Source organism: Corvus kubaryi, unplaced genomic scaffold (assembly GCF_017639235.1).
Source record: "Corvus kubaryi isolate FWS band 111438036 unplaced genomic scaffold, C.kubaryi_AGA036_p1.0 129, whole genome shotgun sequence".
NCBI classification, from domain to species: domain Eukaryota; kingdom Metazoa; phylum Chordata; class Aves; order Passeriformes; family Corvidae; genus Corvus; species Corvus kubaryi.
Genome location: NW_024580664.1, coordinates 1059460 through 1079069, shown reverse-complemented (window position 1 = coordinate 1079069; position 19610 = coordinate 1059460). Strand labels below are relative to the sequence as shown.

At 38.3% G+C, this 19610-nt stretch overlaps 1 protein-coding gene across 6 annotated transcripts in view; it reads right to left on the bottom strand.

Moving 5' to 3' along the window:
- Positions 1 to 19610, bottom strand: part of VEZT (vezatin, adherens junctions transmembrane protein) — a 60374-nt gene that overhangs the window by 13387 nt on the left and 27377 nt on the right. For 4 of the 6 annotated variants that reach the window (XM_042025902.1, XM_042025940.1, XM_042025931.1 and 1 more), the window contains 6 exons: positions 15690 to 15839; positions 11479 to 11626; positions 8344 to 8675; positions 7517 to 7710; positions 3271 to 3371; positions 1902 to 2109 (listed from right to left, as the gene is read on the bottom strand). In XM_042025902.1, coding sequence (XP_041881836.1) covers positions 1902 to 2109; positions 3271 to 3371; positions 7517 to 7710; positions 8344 to 8675; positions 11479 to 11626; positions 15690 to 15839 — 1133 coding nt within the window. The remainder of the gene's footprint in view (positions 1 to 1901; positions 2110 to 3270; positions 3372 to 7516; positions 7711 to 8343; positions 8676 to 11478; positions 11627 to 15689; positions 15840 to 19610) is intronic. The other 2 variants (XM_042025911.1, XM_042025948.1) reach the window with 1 other exon arrangement.

Sequence of the window (19610 nt, the reverse complement as noted above, 5' to 3'; positions counted from 1 at the left end):
GGAAAAGTGGTATCATGGCCATCCATTGGCTTGGGCCAATGGAGACAAGAATATGAAGCTTTCTGGGTTTAAACCTTCGAGATAAGGCAAGTCAGAAATGTGCAAAGATCATAAAAATGTCTCTTTAAGGACTGACTTGTGTATGGATAAATTAAACCATATTATGCCAGGGTCCTTTACATCATATTTACTGACTTGTGTTTCTTTTGAAGAAATATTGAAGGATTTCCTTAAAAAAGAGTAGAAGATGTTATATCTAGTGTCCGTATCAGTCTGTCAGATTAGACACACACAATCTGAGCCAAAAGGAGACAATATTAATTACTTTCATGAACTGCCCTCATATTTAGTCCCATGCAGCTGGAGAAAAATCATACTTTCTTCCCTCCTCACCATCTTATTTCTAATCCTAAACCAATGTAATAACTATACATGGAAAGGAAAAGGAACCAACATGAGCCACAAAGGCTTTCTGGTGAACAGTTACTACAAACTACAGGAGTCAGCTGACTCTTTCCAGCTATGGCCACAGATGGCCTGAGGATATGCTGATCTGGCCAAGGATCAGCTGCTAACTTAAGGAAATATCCTAGGCAAATTCTCCTGACAAGAACTCTTCCTGCAGGAGTCACCAAGTCAGTCAAGGCTTGAACTGGAGGTAGGATCCTTTCTTCCTCCAACAGTTAGGAAGACTTTAAGAGATTTATGTGAAGAGTTGTGTGATGTTGTATCTAACACCAGAGGGATAATACAGAAATCCTACTCCAGAGCGGACCCTGGTGCAATCTGATGTCTCAGGGGCTTTTAACTCAACAAGAAGAAAAACAGTACCAATGGTCAAGCGATCTCCTTTACCACAGTTGTAGCTTAATGGAGTTAAAGAACAAAGTTATAAAGAACAGATATTTTTAATGGTTTTATGTCAAAAGAGACAGTCTCATAAATAGGTATGGTCTGTTACTTTGTGTTCCCAGTAAATTACTGAAATTGCAATCCATGGTCTTTTTTCTGGTAGACACTGGCAGAGGCAGAATCCTTGGATATGGTGCCAGCCTTGAGGGTTGTTTTTCATAAAATAGAACACAGAACTTTTTAGGAGCTTTTCCTAACCTGTCTTTAAGAGGAAGAAATAAAAATTAAAAAATTTTAAAAACTACTGCCAATTTAAAAGACAGCAAATCAAATAGCTCAAGCAGTGGGAGGAATCAAGTTGTATCCAGTCTTATTGCTGTAACAGACAAACTGTCTTGTTGAGGCAAGAGAAATTTTCATATTCCTCTTTTCAAGTGCAAGTGGATGGAGGTACCCAGCAGCCCTCAGAGTTAGTAAAGGCTAGTTTGAAAGAACTTTTCTTCTTAGATGGTTTTGGAGGGAGGGGGTTGTGAAGATGTTCTGCATTCACTCTCCCATGGAAACAAAAGCCAGTTTTATTCTTTTATGAGCCTCTAATATTTCAAAGTCTAGCTCTTCACTTTAACCTGTATACTTATGTATGTCTGGGATAATTTCTGGTGGTTTCTTTAAATTCTGAAAAGTAATTTATTTATGCACCCTGGTAAAAATTCATATTTACTGGAAAGCCATGAAAGAAAGTCAGTTCAATCTGCATGGTTTATAGCCTGACAACTCTTTTTATGCTGTCTTAATATTCTTGTGTGTTTAGTATTTTAGCTCAAGTGTTTTGCTTAAAGCCAAATTCCCATTTATCCAAGTTCTTTTCAATATATAGTAAAATGATTGCTAAAATATAGAGATGGAATGACAAACTAAGACCACACAGCTCTATCAAAGACACTACTACAGCTAAGCACTGTCTGAATTCTAACATAAATCCGAAATTCATGACAAAGAGACACCTATATTTTCTAAGGAAGGAATTAATTTTCTAAAGAAATGCTTACCATGTTCACTGAATAGTAGCTGTTTCCACTTCTGTCTTTCAATTTCTGAAGCTTTAAATCCCAGTACAGATTTCAATTCTTGTAACACCCTCTTAGATTCCTGTCTCTCTCGCTCTTGTCTCTCTATTTCTTCTTGGGAAAAGCAGTAAAAATCTTCCCTTTTATATTCATTATCTGTATCTGAATAATCAACATATGCTTCCAGTTCCTAAAGAAAGAAAGAAAGAAAGAAGGAAACTCTTGATCATCCTTGTCAGGGTGAACTCAATCCTACAGTCTGATTCATGATCAAGTGGTGTCAACACAAGCCAACCACAGTAATAGGATGAAGCCCTGTTTGAGCAGAGCCAATGGATCTGACACTGCTCTGGGTGATAATCTGTATGATTTTGGAGCAAGCCCACTCATTGAAGGTTAATGAGATTTACCTTCATACACAAGTAGGATCAAGGGATATACCTTGAAAATGGGAGTCCATTTCTCCATAATTACAGGTGGAAATAAGCAATGCTGATGTGGGTTTATTTTTTTAAAATTTACACCATAACCAATTCTTGGTAGTCAGGCATCTTGCTAACCTAACGTATGTAAATCCTTGTTAAGAGGATATAGAGAATAGCAAACTTTTCCTCCAATTTTAAATATATTGGATCACAAGCATAAAAAAACTAAAGCAGCATTTATGTTACAACAAATAACCGGTAAAGCAATTAGTCCCATCTTTTTGATATGGAAAAACATCTAGAGGGAATATATGTGAGGGAGGAGCAAGGGAGGGACAGAGCAGAACACAGGTGTTCAGTGTGCTTTCAGAATGCATCTGCTCTCAGTTCTGGGATGGAGGAGGCCTGCCTCTCTTCAAGACAGCCCAACCATCACCCAGGAGTTCCTCAAACAATACAAAATTGTTTACTGTTACAGTAAAAAGGTATCCAAAAATGCAGAGACTAAGCAAACTGAAGGCAGGATGGTTTGTGCTCGAGCTTGTCATTTTGCAGCTGTGTCAGTTTATCCAGCAATATGCAAATAGGACTCTATTTCATATACTGCCTTTTAGCAATTCTCAGTTTTTTATTTATTACTCCGACTTGTGCTGCTGCTCTCCTTTAGTCACTCACTTTCTAATGATATTTACAAGAAATGAATACTAGTGCTCTTTTTTCCAGGATGGGGAATACCTCCCCATGGAACAGCAAAAGGAATATACACAATTTTTTTCTACAAGTCCAATTTTGAAGTGGCACTGACCACTTACTTGTCTGTCTCGGCAAGACAACAAGGTCACTGCACAAGCAACTGAAAAAAAGAATGGATACAGCAAATGATCCCCAGTTACTATTTTAAATTATCCTTTTCTTTTTTTTTTTACCTGCTCTTCAGGGATTGGATCTTTGTTTTCTATGTATATGGCAGGCTGTGTTAAAGGTACTGTAGTATGCTGCAGGTTGTCACAGGAAACTTCAATTTTGCCTTTAGGGGAAAGAAGAAAAGGGATTTAAAAAAAATTAATTTGAGAATTGGAAGATGTTTCTGACTCCCTCAGGCAGGGTACAGGTATTTTCATAAGAAGGATTTGCATACATAAAAAAACAGCGAGAAGGCTGGTTAGGTTACACTGCAACACTGTTAGAGAGCACTTAAGTAACTTGGCTGTTTCGACAGAAGCTGGGTCCAATGGAACTTGTGCCGAAACACTTCCACTAACGGTGGAACTAACAGTGAAACCTCAGAAATTTTATAGGCTTTGAAAACCTGCAGATTGCAAGCAAAATCAGTAAAACCAGAGAAGAGACTTTCTTTGCAAGTTTAAAAAAAAAAAATTATAGCTAAAACATCTTCAAATAACTGAAAAATACTGGAAGAAATAATTAAGGAAAGTTTACAGGAAGATATTTGTGAGGTAGCAGGGAGACAAGTAACAGCCAGTGTGGATTTGTTGAAAATAGAAGATGTTAATTTTTCAATGCAGTAACAGGTCTTATGTTTAGAAAGAACCAAAAATGTTCTGCATTTTGTTTTCAGTAGGACTTTTGACATGGTGTCCTGACATTCTCATAAGCAAAATGCATAGGCCAGGAAAAGTTGCTATTAGGTGCACAGAACAGCCTCTTGGATCACCACAGCATGGTTACCATTTTCAGACTAGAATACATTGAGTGAGGATTTGTCTCAGGTCCAATACTCTCTATTATTTCCAATGGGGGAAATAAAAGTGTTACTTCTCATTAAATCTGCTGATATGGGGATAATCTGCAAGAATACTGAAGGGCACCATTAGAATAAAAAATAACACTGGAAAATCAGAGAGACAAGCCAGGCTGAAGTGGATTTCAGATCCAGCAGTTTGGTGACAGTGGCTGCAAATTTTTGTGCTTTAGAATAGCCAAGTGCACAAATACATCACAACTGACTGGGAAGCACCACTGAGAAAGAGGTGAGGAGCCTCACCATCAACTCTATTCTGCTGCAAGCAAAAAGCTACACTACAAAGCAGGACATACAAGCAACAGCACTGACTGTTAGGCACATGAAATAGCATTTCTGCTCTGGCACTGATCAGGCTGTGGATGGAACACAGTGCCCAGTCTGGGGCCCCTTCATTCAATAATACAGTGGGCCAACTACAGGGAGTATAGAGGAAAACACTGAAAATGATCAGAGGACTAAATAAAGTATAGTCATCAGGGAAGAGCTGAGAGTAATGTAGAGAAGACAGAAAGAAACGTAATAATTGTCTTCAAGAATGTAAGAGCCATCAAGAGGAAATGGATTTCCATTGTGGGTGGATCAGAAGCAGTGCTTTTAAATTGCAGCAAGAGGTACTTCTAATTCAGCAATAACATTCTACTGGTAATGGAGTTAAGTGCTGGAATAGATGCCTGGAAATACTGGAAAATGTCTCTAAAGAGAGTTTTTTAGGAACAGGTAAACAACATTTACTCAAAAATACTAATTTACCCCTGAGAAGGGAAATGGGTTAAATGACCTGGCCAAGCCCCACCTAACCCTATTTTCCATTTCTAATCTATACACTGAACACTTAGGGATGGTGAGATTGCAGCAGAGTACCACGGCCTTGCTCTTATAAAGATCTAAAAAAAGATATGTACATTTGCAAAGATAGAGACAGTTTAAAAGGAAAAAGGATGGAATCTAAACAGTTTGATGGTCATTGTTTCAAAGATCATTAATACAATGCTGTAACTAACCATACAGGACATTCCATTGTGTAATATTAGCAGTAGATTACTGCATGCTTAAATTGTTGAGGGTCTAAGTGGTATATTAGTTTTATCAGTGATGAAAAAATGTGAAAGAATAAAGAGAAGCAGCTGAAAGTTCTAGGAAATGAGCAAAGATGTACATGTAGATGAATGATAGATAGGCCCATCACTGCCCGAGGAATTTAAATAGAGGTGAATTCCCTTCAATGAGCTAAAGCCCCACTTGCTCTGAGGCTCTGCTGTGTACCTGACAGGATCAGTGAGTACAGGCACTGATTCTAGAAATACACCAACTCCTGTAAAGGAAGAAGCCAAATTGCATTCCCTGAAGGAACCATATGCTAAAATACATGATACATGCTGGTGTCACCATCAACAACAGCCTGACAGGAGGGTGTGAATGTTCAATCTGTTACCCTGAAAGGCTTTGCTTTGGCTGTTTAAGGTACCTGTAACAAGCCAGCTCTGACACATCATGATTCAGGGCAAGAAGCATGTAGTGCTTGCTGAAGGAGACTCACCTCTTTATAGAGATGCTCTACTGGCTGAACTAGTTAGTTGAACTAAAGATGTACTGGAGCAAAAGTGCTTGGCATCCACTTAAGACACAATGTTCTAAGCCCATGGGGTTCTTGAAACAGGTCTTGTCAAAAGACTGATTTAGTTTTGGATAATAATGCATAAACATAAAAGATGTGCTGAGCTGCTATATTATTTCAACAGGAAGGTATCTTCTCCCAAAGATCTTTCAGAAAGTTTTGAAAAAAAGAGACAATTTATTGAAGTAATTTACATAACATGACTGACAGACCAGCTGTTAAAATCTGTAGAAAGACAGCAAAAGAATTGAACTTGATTTCATGTACAGCTTGAAAAGGTCAACTCACAGAAGCTGGATGGCTTAGAAATATACCAAGAAAGTCAAATGTTGTCAGATAAAAATAGTTTTCAATGACCATCATAATTTGAAGCAGCTCCTGTGGAGTAGTTCAGTAAACTTGTTGCAAAATAGAGGTTCAATCCCAGCACATTTCCAGGAAAACCAGTGGGCAAAAGTGAAGCATTATTTTATTTTTTATTTCCCACGCAATCCCTTCCTTCTAGATCACACACAAGGTTATTTTTGTACTGAACTTTAAAAGGAAGCAAGTTATAATAAAAATGCCTGCTGTTAAATTTATACACAAAGTAAAAATAAAACTAAAATAACTAAAAATACTTGGTGTGTAGTCTAGAAAGAACTTTTAAGGAAAGGGGAAAAAAGATCAGTGGAACTGCAGGTTGTGGAGGGCATCAACAAAACACAACAGGTCAGCACATGCAAATGTATCAGGCTACATCTAACATCTTCACAGGCTGTTTTACGCAGCACTGGGGGGGAAGCTGTAAGACTGCACTATCAGGCTAAGTACAGAAGTTTGTTTATACCATGTCTGGACCTGCACAGAGCCTGCAAGAAGCCTCCCAGTGCTCCCAGTTCTGACATAAGCATGAACAAGGTCGGCCTGCCTGCCTCTAGGCCCATGGCAATATTTATCCATCTACTGGATATTCCACCCATACATCATTAAGAGCATAGTGCACTTCAGATTTGGATTTCTGTAGGTAACTTGCTGATACCCCAAGTTCCCTCCAATTTTCCTAGTGCAGTCTCCATTACCAGCATTTTTCAGATGCTGGGCTGTGCCTTCCTAGGACAGTAAAAATGCTCCTGGAAAAAAGAAAGATTAGAAATTACAGGTTCAATTCCATGTCAGGAGAGCCTAAGTTCACTTCAATTATTTAAGCTGGTTATGCTTCACAAGAACAGCATGGGCAGTACAGATCCCTAAGGAGAGAGACAACAAACAAGATGTTGGGATATGCTGTTCACTAGGACTTTTAAGAACACCAAAGATTAGCTCACTCTCTCTGAGAGAGGCAGTAAATGGGTATTATATGCTCAACATGTCCTCCACAATTTAAAATGTTCCAGGAAATGTGACTGTCAAAAAAGTTTCATGACAATGCCATTATCATTTCAATTAATGGCATAATGTTAATGCAGTAAATAAATGAAGATCTTGGGGGCAAGTCATTCAAATCCTACCCCTTCACAGGTGACTCACCAATCAAAGGCAAAAAGCCACGATCATAACCTGAAAACATAACCATCTGAATCCACAGGTCTAACAGACTGAGTTAACATGTTTGCATTTTTTGCTGAAACAAAAGCTTCAAAGCCATCACAGTGAAAAATTGTGACATAAGGACATAGTTTTTCAAAGTGTATGGTCGTAAGACCTTCTTCAGCTAAAATTCTGATATACAGGCTGAACACTTTTGATCCATTCGCCAATTTCATCTCTGAAGTGTATCCCATTAGTTGCTAAATTAATCTCTCACATTTACCTTTTTTCTTTGGATTTCTTCCACTCATTTTTTCCACCTGAGAAATGGCTTCTTCCCAGCAGCTGTTGCTTGCCTGGATATGAGGCTGAATGAACTTTAGTTTTTGTTCCAGAACCTGATGGGCTTCTGTTGTCAACTCGGGTGTCTCCTTAGTGCTAACAAGCTTTTCAAGTTCATCCTCAAGAATTATGACCCTAAGTGATGAGGAGATGAACAGCAGTAAGTAATAATAAATATGTGACTTCACTGTTCTTTCAAGTATTTAACATAATATACTGTTATTTTCTTCAAGTTTTAAGAATCTAAGTCAATTCCTCAAAGATGCCCCAAAATTTAAAAATTAAAATAATGTTTTCTACATCAAGATACATTGCTCACCTGCATTTGTTATAGTAATTCCTTTATGTAAGATTGAAGGAGTAGGAGAGTCTCAACTGTTTCACCAAGTGACAAATCTTTAAGGATATTTACTAGGTAGTTTATAAGGAGCTGAATGTCCTTATAAAGCATTTGGTATATTGCAAAACCAATGGAAGATAATGATGTTTTCAGATTTTTTATAAGGGAGTGACAAATGCAAGGCACAGTCTTAGTGCACTGCTTATCTTCAAATTTTCACCAGATACTCAGAGAATACCCAGGAAAAATATCAGATTCCATAGTAAACCAAGGATCTTTGAGCCCATACTGTGTAAAGATATGGCTATGATCACAAAGACTGTATGTATCTGCCTTTTTTGCTTTTAATTGGGGATACAAGCTGACAACCCAAAGAACTTTGAGTCCAAAGCCTTCTGCATATTCTGTTAATTCATGTGTAAACTTACTCATTGAGCAGTGCCTTGAGATGAAGCTGCAAGCTGCGTACTGCTGTCTGGAGACTGTTCAGCTCTCTGGACTTCGGCTTTGTCCTGGCTGGCCATTCCAAGCCCGACTGATGCTGAGTTTCAAAGTAGCGATAGAACTCGTAGCTCCTCTTGAGCTCCTCCAAGCAGGCGGCGTGGGTGTGAGGTAGGCCCTGGGTCACATCGCACAGGATGTGGTGGGGCAGCCGCTCCGGGGACACCAAGGGCTTGGGGGACGCATTGGCTGGGGAGAGCAGCAGCACCAGCCTCCTGAAGAATTCTGAACTCTGCCCTACCCAGAGCTGAAAGAGGACCTGCAAAACAGGGTAGGGTTAGCTCTGTGCACCTGGGAAGGCAGTCAGCCTCCAAAGTAAATGTACAGATACACCATGGGAAAACATTCCTTGGCCAGCAGCAGGAACTTTGAAACACTGCAAAAATCCGCTGACTGTTTTTGAAGGGTATTCCAGAGCACAGGAGGTTCAGATCTTGTGAACCTTAGGTGACTGTTAATTCCTTGATGAAGGATATTAAATGCACTTATGCTCAGAAAGTTGTCGGAGTCCAAAACCTCATATTCTCATCAGCCAGTTTCATTATTTGCTATAATCTCTACATACCCTACAGCTCATAAAGGGCTGCCAAAATTCCAGTGGCAGCAAAGACATTTTTCCCTTTCTAAGGCCAAGCTGTCATTTCTGCAGTCTAATAACTACTGCACTGCCCCACACCCAACCTTGAAACATAAGCCTAATTGCACTGTACTTCAACAAAAAAATGTTCTGCATCTGAAGAAACTTGAGCTGCTAACTTATTTTTTTTTCAGCCAAAGTAAGAAATTCCACCAATACCACCAAGGAAGGAAAGGCTTTTAAGAAATGAATTGATTCACAATGTTACATATGGTACTAAAGAGGCCAGTCCATCTGGGAGCAAGGCAGCCCACAATTTCAATTTCTTGAGAACTTCCACTTCCAATGAAATGAAATGTTTTCTTATTTTAGAGAAGTTTGCTCAGTAGACCATGACAGAACAGCAGCACCTTTTATGTCTAAAATGAAAAGGAAAGGTTATGATACTTTTCTCTGCAATAATGGCCCTTATTAAAAGGGATCAGCTGTAGGTGATTATGAGGTGCAGACTGAAACTTGTTCGCAAGCATTCCAGACCAAGGAAGACAAAATATTTACTCACCATGTCAAAAATACTTGGATGCAAACTGATAAAATATTCCAAAAGAAATTTACAAAAGATGCTCATGAGAAAAAAGAATACATGAATAACATGAAATTAATTTGGGGCACACATGCAAGACTGATTTGGCTGGGTGCAAGAATACAAAGCAAACAAATGGGCAGCAATCTCTCAAGTGTCCCTGAATGTGTGGTGCTTTGGATAAAAAGTCAAGAGCTCATGCTGTAATAAGCACAAAAGAAGACCAATCCCTTCCACCAGACATAAATCACAGGCAATGAAAAAGCAGCACAAATAGTGGACTTCAGGAAGTGATAACAATAATCAAAAACCTACCTGAAAAAAGGCACGACGACAAGAGAAAAGGAAATTTCAGATGTATTTATGGTTGCAAGTAGCTTGCTCTGCCAATGACTACTGATGATTTTTGCTGACACACTCACACAAAATATCCAACTGGCTCTCCTCAGCTTAAACTGGTATATTTTTCTCAAGTGAAAAATTTTCACTCTTTAAATTGCTTTACTTCAAGGACAAACTAGCCAAAAGACACATGCTACATTTGTCATATGGCTTAGCATGACCTGCATTTTAGTATAAAGACAAGTTCTCTCAAAGTAAAAAAACCTGAAGAGGACTGCACATACATCCAAGGCTCACCACACAAGTATGTCCCAAGGTTATCAAAGTATTTTATTACCTACACAGGAATCTGCTTAGGACTGATTTATGTTAATTTAGCTTGGTTCAGCTATACCACACCCAGCCTACATTGCTGTCTGTTATGAGTTACCATAAATTGAGATTTACTAGTTGTGAGCTTAACTGTATCCAGAAAGCATCTTAACCAGCTTAACTAAAAGAGATTTCAGTTAAATTACTGCAAATTGCAGGTAAACAAAGACTTAATCTTACAAGCTTGGGCACCTCTGATTGGCTGCTTCTGCTTAAAAAGAAGTAGGTAAATTAGCAGGCTTACATGGTTGCAATTAGAACTTCAGCTAATGAAATGCAAGAAAAAAAATCCCAAAAGCTCCTGTTTGTTGTAGCTCTTAGCTTACAGCTAATTAAACAAAGCCTCAAATCTTAGTAATCACTATTACTGATAGCATTTACTGTCAGAACAAAAGAAGTCAAGGTCTGTAAATTAGGAGAAAAAAATGCAACAAAAGGCAACCCCATAGAAACATAGAAGTCATACAATAATGGAATTTTCGATTAAAAAAACAATGTTAAAAGGGATCTGCCTTGGCAGAGGACCATTAGAGTACAGAAGACTTGCATTCAAATTAGATCTTCCTTCCAATTGACTCATGCAAATAAAAAATACCTAATATCTCAAAACAAAATAGATAAAAGGCCATTATATGGTTGTCACTCTGTTCAGTTAAATGTTTTTCAAAGATCAAAGAACCACACTGGCTGATGGCAGCAGGGGTCCAAGCTTATGATTTCTACTCCTCAGTGTGACTAAATGCAGCTACTCCCTTTGGCAATTACAACTAATTTGTGTCTTCTGATGTCTCTCTTTTTATTCATGTCACGAGACTAGATAAAAAAAGAAGAAAGTACAAATCTGGAAATTATTTTATTCAGCTGGGATCAGGTGAAATAAGAGAGCAAAAAAACATGTTTAAGGGGATTGATCAAGCTGATTATAGAGCACTGACTTGAACTTCCATGATTTGCAGAAAAAATCCTAATGTTGTATTGAGTAACTTCTCTTTCTCTACATGCACAAAGAAATCACCTGAATGCTGATAAATGTAGAAACACATGATGAGAGGCTAATTGATTACACCTTACCCTCAGTTCAGTGTGTTGCTACAGGCTAGGATGTACAAGCCACAGGACTTCATGACAACAGAAAGATTTTCACCAAGAGCCTGCATGGATGCATTAAGTCCTTCTAGGAGAGCTTACCTTGAGTGCAGGCAAGCTGAAGCCATCAGTCAGATTGTGTGCCTCCTCTTCGGAGACCTGCTCTTCACTCAGTCCCAAACCCAGCTCCTTAAAGGGGACCACACAGATGTAGCTGGTCACGTTGTCACTCTCTGAGTTCAGAGGGTAGGTTTAGCTGGAGTTAAGGTGGTAAACAAAGCCACTTTTGCATTAAACACACAGAAAAGGAAAGAAATGCTTAATAAGGTTTCTTATTCCAGGCAATTTTTATGAAAGCACATACATTCATCCCAAATCCACCTGAATCCTGTCTAATTGAAAGTTTCACAATCCTTATTTGAAGCACAAGTTTTAAAGGCTCTTTTAAGGATGAGAGATAAGACACTGACAAAACACTGATGTCTAAATACAAACACATAAAAAGAAACAAAGTAGATTGATGAAAAATCCCTGCATCCCTTATGAGTGAAGCAGCTTACTTTTAAATACTGAGTTTCCAAGAGATAGTTCATGTCAATCTTAAACCAGAAATCACATATTTAACAGAGGAAAGAGAACAACTGTGCAATTTTAAGTTTTAAAGGTAGCCTGTGTTATAGACTAAACTCAGGATGTGAATTCGCTGAGAGTTCTGTCTGTGGATGGACTGCTCAGAGATCTTTACAGTAAAAGGTCTTTGACATTGCAGAAAGCTCTGTGAAGAACAGGAGCTCCCTGACTGTCATACCATTAACTTTATTGATTATATCACTGTAAAGACATTATGATCTTGGCAGGATGAACGGCAAACTGGTATCTATCAACACCATTCAGCACATTTAAAATCTCAGTAGGAAAATGTACATTTCTAGTCCTCAAAAATGCTTAAAAAGTAGGAAGCAAGCACAACATAACTGATACCAGAAGACAGATAAAATAATTCATAGACTAGGCAGCATTTATTTTAAAACAGCACTAATTTTAGGCTAACCTCAGGCTGGGGAGGAACAGTTCAAGATTTTTCCACATTTTCTGATAGTACCCCAGTCACAGAATAGTAAAATTCATTTTAAAACAGAAACCTAAACTTATGGCCATAAGTACAAAATGACATTTGTTCCACAGAAATATATATATTTGTAAAGCATTAATGAAAATATGGTCTCTTAATTTAAAGTATGAGTTTTTTCATTTACAGTTTGATCTAGAAACTGAATGCTCTCATCTCTTGCACATAAAGCCAACTAGAAGCACTTGTCTCTTGTCCAACTAATGTCTTCTGGGGAAGCTACAAGTTCCATCCACTTTCACACCCAAATTTTCCAAGTGCTAAATTCTCAAAGGATTGAACTCGCAAAAGTCATTTGCTCAAGAGATGTTTACCAATTGAGTAGAAGAACATTGCATGAAAAAGTAATATTCTGTGTCCCAGGAAACAGTAAAGCGAAGCGTCCAGGATCTAAGCAAACACATTTCTCCCTCCTTTATCACTAATGTCCAGAGGGGAAGAAGCCTATTAAGTGTTCACACAAAACCCTACAATGTAAATCAATTAGGATCAGAATATTACTGCTGTCACCAGCAGCTGGCTCACATAAATGGTGTCTATTCTAAATTAACCTGACAGCACGCCCAGCAGAGGGAGCACATAGGACGAGGATGGGAACTCCATCAGAAACTGAAAAGTCAGGTCAAAACCCTTCAGGACCACTTATCGTAGAAACTACTTGTACTCCTTGTTAGCCTTTTCCTGCAACATGGCATTTCCAACAGCATGAATGCCACAAAAAGCAGTTTGGACACGTGTGGATTTTTAAGTCATGCTAAAACTAAATTCCAGGCAACATCTCAAATGAGAGGTTTGACCAAGGAGCCACTTACCAATGCTGTGTCCTAGCCAGGGATTCCCAGTGGCCTCCTGCACCTCCTGCCTTGCCCTCCTCTGCTGCAGCCCTTCCACTCCCATTTCTATCTGACAGATGAAAGCAGAGAACTGATCCCATGCCCCCATTAGCTTCCTAAGGACCAAACATTTAGAAAGTTTAGACATATACACACCATTATATACAGGAATGCACTTCCTTCGAGCACTTTGATCTAGTAGTAAATATTTTTAGCCCTAATGTCTTCCATTAAAGCCAAAATACAGTAATTATCTTAAATTAGTTAAATTTTTCTACGTCTCTGTGAAAATATTTCAATCGTTTAACTTGCATGCCTTATGAGCTTGAAAGAAGAGAAGGCAAAGCTACTTAATAATGAACTGTCAAATTCAGAATAAAATATCTGTACAGTGAATGTCTAACCTCTATCAGGTTAGACACTCTTATTTACCTATAGAAAAGCAAGAATGCTGATGTATCCCTGTATGTAACAATTAAACTTTTATACTTTAGTCTTCACAAGCACATTCCCATCTAAAAACCTAACACGAGGGCCTCACAGGATCCCTGGGAAATCCAAGCTGCTCTTCTACAAAATTCACACCTGCTCACCAGGGGTGAGCTAAGCATGTGATGAACTGGCTGGTCAAGGAAGAAATACAGCACTGAAAAATGCCCAAGTGTCTCTACTCAGACCTTTCAGCATGGGATATCTGATTTAGGCTTTTATAATCCCAAGAGGGTACTACTTTTTGTTTAACTTACTTCTTTTCTTGTGTGAACTTTCTCTCTCCCTAGTTAAAAGTTACATGTTTTTCTAACAGTTCATGATGCAATAACTAAACCTTTACAGAGGAGAAGGAACAAGTTTTTACTAGATTTACTACAGTAAATTTGCAAATTTCCCTGTGCTCAGTGCATCTCAAAGACCTAGAATGTATTTTATATGCATTCCATCCTAATGGGGTAAGGTATCACTCAGTTTAAAACACTGCTATCCAATGTCTGGTTTTATCACTAATAAAAAAATACCGCTATTTATGCCTTGACAGCAAAGAACATCACCTTACAACAAAATCCAGGCTTTTTAAGTTTACACAGTCCAGTGCCCAGGTCCTACCTATCAAAATAGTTCAATGGAAATGGAGTATCAAACCATTCTGCATCAGATGAGGATGAGATTATTAACATCAGCCAGTAATATAAACTACAGAATTTCCTCCATCCAGCTTGTATATAATTACATCAGGTTCCCATGATGCAGAACCCACAAGGCTCTTAAGACCAGCATGCCGAGTGAAGCACTGCCTGAGTTACCACACAATTCAACGGAGGACAGTGCACGTTGAACAGCTGTTGAACTGGTCTGCACGACATCCTGTAAATACTTAACCCAAAGTGCCTAATTTCTAGTTTAGACTTTCAGCCACTGCATCCTACTGTGACCTTAGATTCTGAATTAAAAAGAGAAATACTCTTTTCTAATTTTGTTCTGTGACTTTGAGCAATGCTGACATGAACAAATCAGAGTAAGAATGATGTAGGAAAATGCTAAGTTGTTTCTGCTAGTACCCAACTGTCCCTCCACACAAAATGTAAGCAATATGACTTTCCATCTCATTAAATTACTGGTCCACCAAGTTTGACACAAAATGCCTGGTATAAGGCTAAAATGTGACTGCATATTTTCTCTTCTGCATGGGAACAAAATTTAATTAGGGCAAAATTATTTAACTGTACTCACTGAAGGAGCTATCTAATTAAAAGAGGGTACACTAGCCACAAGCAAATATTGCTGAACTTCTAGTTCTACTGAAGTGAGAATGATAACATATCAAGCTTATGTAATTTGTTTCACCATGAATAAAGCTGTGACCTAAAATTTTTAATTCTCTGTTCATCAGACAGATCTCTTTCTAATACATTTGAGATATACATTAACATAAAAGCTTAATTTGCTGCAAATAATTTTGGTAGAAGAAAACCAACTTACCTTTGAACACAGGAATATTGACTGAAAGGCCGTATTGTTCAGAGGAGAGGATATTTTGGTGCAAGGGAAAAAGATGGCTAAGAGGAATTTTAACCAAATTCTGAAGGCCTCTTAAACACATCATCAACACTTAGACCAAAAGCATAGGTGTCAATAATGAGACAATGTTTTCAGTACATTGAATCTTATCTCACACGGCACAGTACACAAAAAGACAAAAATTTTAAGGATGTTCCAAACCAAAAACGAGTCCCAGTCTTGTTTAGACATGTAATTAGATACTGTATGTTTCTAGACATCCTGACACTAAACATTGGCACAACTGCAGGTAGGCAACGTGGACTACCTGAACTGGTGGGTTTTTACAGAAAGGATATTTTTTCAGCATGTACAGAGTAGCCAGTCTTGCAGCTCGGAAGTTGGCTCTGACGGATCGATACACGGCTTTCCGGAGGCCAATCAGGTGCTGACTAGGATGCTGTCCAGCTTTATTAAATGGGCAAGCGGCACTGACCCTGTCAAGCAAACTTGAAAAGTAAAATGTGATACAACTGTACAGATGTCCTAAAGTATTTTTAAAAAACAGTACATCAGTTTTCCTATTTCATTCTTTAGAAAGCTTTTTCAAATCACTAACTATGAAATTTTTAAAAAAATTGATCATATCAATGATGTATTTAATCAAAATTTCAGACAGCAGCCAGGATTCCTCAGTAGATAGCATGATTCTGTTCTCATCTGAGCCGTGGCAAAACTCCTGAGGACATTTATTTTCTCTAAAATTTTCCAAAATGGTACAGTAATGGTAGATAATGACAGACATACCATAACATTATCTCAATCAGAATACAAAACTATTCCAACCCCACTGTCAGCTTTGGAAATTTTAATAAACAGGTACTTAACATATATCTCCTTATATCCAAATTTATTTTTTCAATAATTTTTGCAGAAAAATATGTGCCAATACATAGCTTTTCATGCAAAATTTAGCCTTCCTGATGCAGAAAGTTTTCTAGGTGAAGAGAAGTATTGTTTGAGTGGTGACATAGATTTTATCATCATGCAATGAATGACAGCTGTGTTTGTGAGAGTCTTGACAGGTAAACACATGAAATGTATACATCACACAAGCATATTTGAAAGTATATTTGGTGTCCAGCTATTCAGGTGAATATACCATTTAAAAGAAACAATGCCATTTGCCTATTAGAATACACCTCAGAATGGCTTTAGCACTGTAAGGAATCACCTCATCTGGAAATACAATGAAATGTGAACTGGGTGAACATTAAACAGGTGTGTGGAACTTCAAGCTCCAGTTATATCTATTCATATGCACACTGAGGTCAAAGCTGTGACTGAGACTCCAGAAACAACCTAGGTGCACTCTACTTGCTGGGACTGTTTTTACTAGAATCAACTCAGGAATGAACGTAGTCTGACAACAGGACAATCCCTTGTGATTAATTAATTTGGGACTGGAAGCCTGCTTCTGCTCTCACCTTTCCCAGGGCACAGTGGTGATTTCATGTCCAGTCACTTAAAAGGGAAAAGCATACAGGGTTCCTGGTAAGTCTGAGGTGGGTTGCTGCGTTGGTAACTATTTCTGTAGTCCATCTGACTAAAAAGCTGACCACTGAGAAAATGACAGTCCTACTCCATGTGCTTAGCTGGACTGTGCTGCACATTGACTGGGAAGGGAAATAGCCTGTGGCCTTCGCTATCAAATATGAAAACCAGAGCAGCCCACCCAGTGAGTAAGGCTGGAACCATATATCAATATGTTTAACACCACTAACACAAGCAGAATCATGCCAAATATTGCTATATATTGAATATGCTAGCTGAAATACAATATAAAATATCTGCATGCCATTTAAAATTATGTGTTATTAAAATGGTTTATATGACATCTCATAACTACTTTAAAATCTAGAAAAAATAAAAACAAACTGTGTTCATTTCCATTTCTAAATGTAAATTTAAAATGCTAGCCTTGCTGTATCTTTCACTAGGGAACACAGCATGTAATGCAGTACATGCCAATCTCTAACCTTTCCCTAGCTTTTGAAAGTAACAAATGGAAGTATTTATGTATAAATGCTCACATCTGTTTGTAGGCTTAAGCCCCATGTGAATTGTCAGAAGCAAGCTCAAAGAAAAGGAGCAAAATTCTTCTACCGTAAAAGAGAGACACAGATTTATGTTCTACTACAGTGATGCAGACTTTTCCAACTCCTATAGAGAACACATATAGCGTAACTCATGCACAGCACGTACTGCCAGTATTCAGCAAAACAATCTGCTTTCCTTCTGGAATGGATTGATTCAGTGCTTTTTATAAAAGAATTTTTCCTTATTCTACTAATTTAAATTAGTAGAATCTATTAGATATGTCTATCTGTCAGGCATGTCATATCCCTAAATTCCTAGTGTTTCATTTATCTTCACAGAATCACAGGATGGTTTGGGTTGGAAGGGACCATGAAGATCCTCTAATTCCAAACCCCCTGCCATGGGCAGGGACACCTTCCACCAGGCTCCTCAAAGCCCCATCCAGCCTGGCCCTGAACACTTCCAGGGATGGGTCATGCACCACTTCTCTGAACAACTTGTTCCTGTGTCCCACCACCCTCACAGTCAAGAATTTTCATCTTAATATCTAATCTAAACCTGCCCTATTTCAATTTAAAGCCATTCCCCCTTGTCTATCACCACACACCCTTGTAAAAAGTCTCTCTCTTATTCTCTATGTATTTTAATTGGACTTACAAAATGTTACCAGCTTCGCATATCAGCCACAAGTAGCAAGAAGAAAAAAAAGGTTAAGGGTGAATTTCCCCTTTACTACAGCTCCAAACCCATTTTACTGTACAGAACAACAAAATATTCATTAATTTTACAAGCCAAATCTTAAATTGGCTTTCAACTTTTAACAAGTTTATATAAAATTAATAAAAATTAATTAACATTATTAAAAACCTATTACTGCACTCTGGCATGAAAGCAGTTCTATAAAGAGCTAATGCACCTCCATATGTATTAAGCTCCTAGAGCTTAATTCTAGTTTAAAATACAGTAGAAAGGGAGCATTTTGGAAAAGAAGTTAATTTTTTTGGTGACAGGCAAAGGAAAAACACTTGCTGCTTATTGTTGCAGCCTTTCATTATGTATTCCTTCAGTCTGGTTTTATGATGTGCAAGACAATGGGCATACCTTCATTACCCTGCAGAACAGGCTTCATTTGGCTAATTGCAAATGAGCAATTAGACAGAAATACTGCCCTTCTGCCTGAGTAGAGCACTGCCCTACCTTTGCTACACAATTCCTGTAATCCAAGCTACCCAGCTGAGGTCTTGGCCATCTCTGCATCACAGAGCTGGTACCATGCAGACACATCTGAAATTCCAACAGAGTGCTAAACACTTCCAAAGGCCATGCTGGAATCAGAATATCCAGCTGTCTTTGAGAGCAACTAATATAAGAGAAGCCTGACAGGATTACAGAATCACAGAATAGTTAAGATTGGAAAGGACCACTGGAGGCCGTTTAGTCCAAGCTCCCTGCTCAAGTTCTTAGTTCCTGATCTGTGTGGCTGCAGTCAGTTTTACTGGGTGGGAGGGGAATGAAGGCAAAAGGATGTTTGAATATTTGAGTATAGCACTCACTGTCACACAGTAGTAAACCACTTAACCTACAGACAACTGACCAAAACCTCATCTACCTTTTACAGAGACAGTCCAGTATCAACTAATAAGGGGCAAATAGAGTAGAATAAAGCAAAGCCATAGATGTTTCAATGGATATGTAAATTAGCCTATGGGAATAGCAATGGATGATGTAATGGGGAGGAAAACCAGCAGAGGAGCACCAGGAACTTCAGGCCAAAGCTGCACACCTGGACTTGCCCTGTCAGAGTTTAGCTAAGTACAACCAGTCGAAGTCTGAACTTGGTACTATTTAAATGACAGCTTCAATATATTTCCAGTCACAATATGGTCAATGCACAGGCCAAACTATGCTGAGTTAGCAGTACCTTAAAACAGCTGCATATGTAGCACTCACCAGGATGATGTACCTGACTGAAATCTCATTCCTTCAAGCATGTAAAATAACACAAGAGGAGACTCAGTAACTTTTCAAATGCAACCACTTCTATTGACATGAGACTCTTTCTAAACAGGCACTAAGATTTTGACAATGTTATGACAGGAAAACATTCTAAACTTTGTTCTGCTGAGGTTTACTGTAGAAAATTCTAGAAAAAAAAGGGAAAACTAGTGTTTTGGATCATA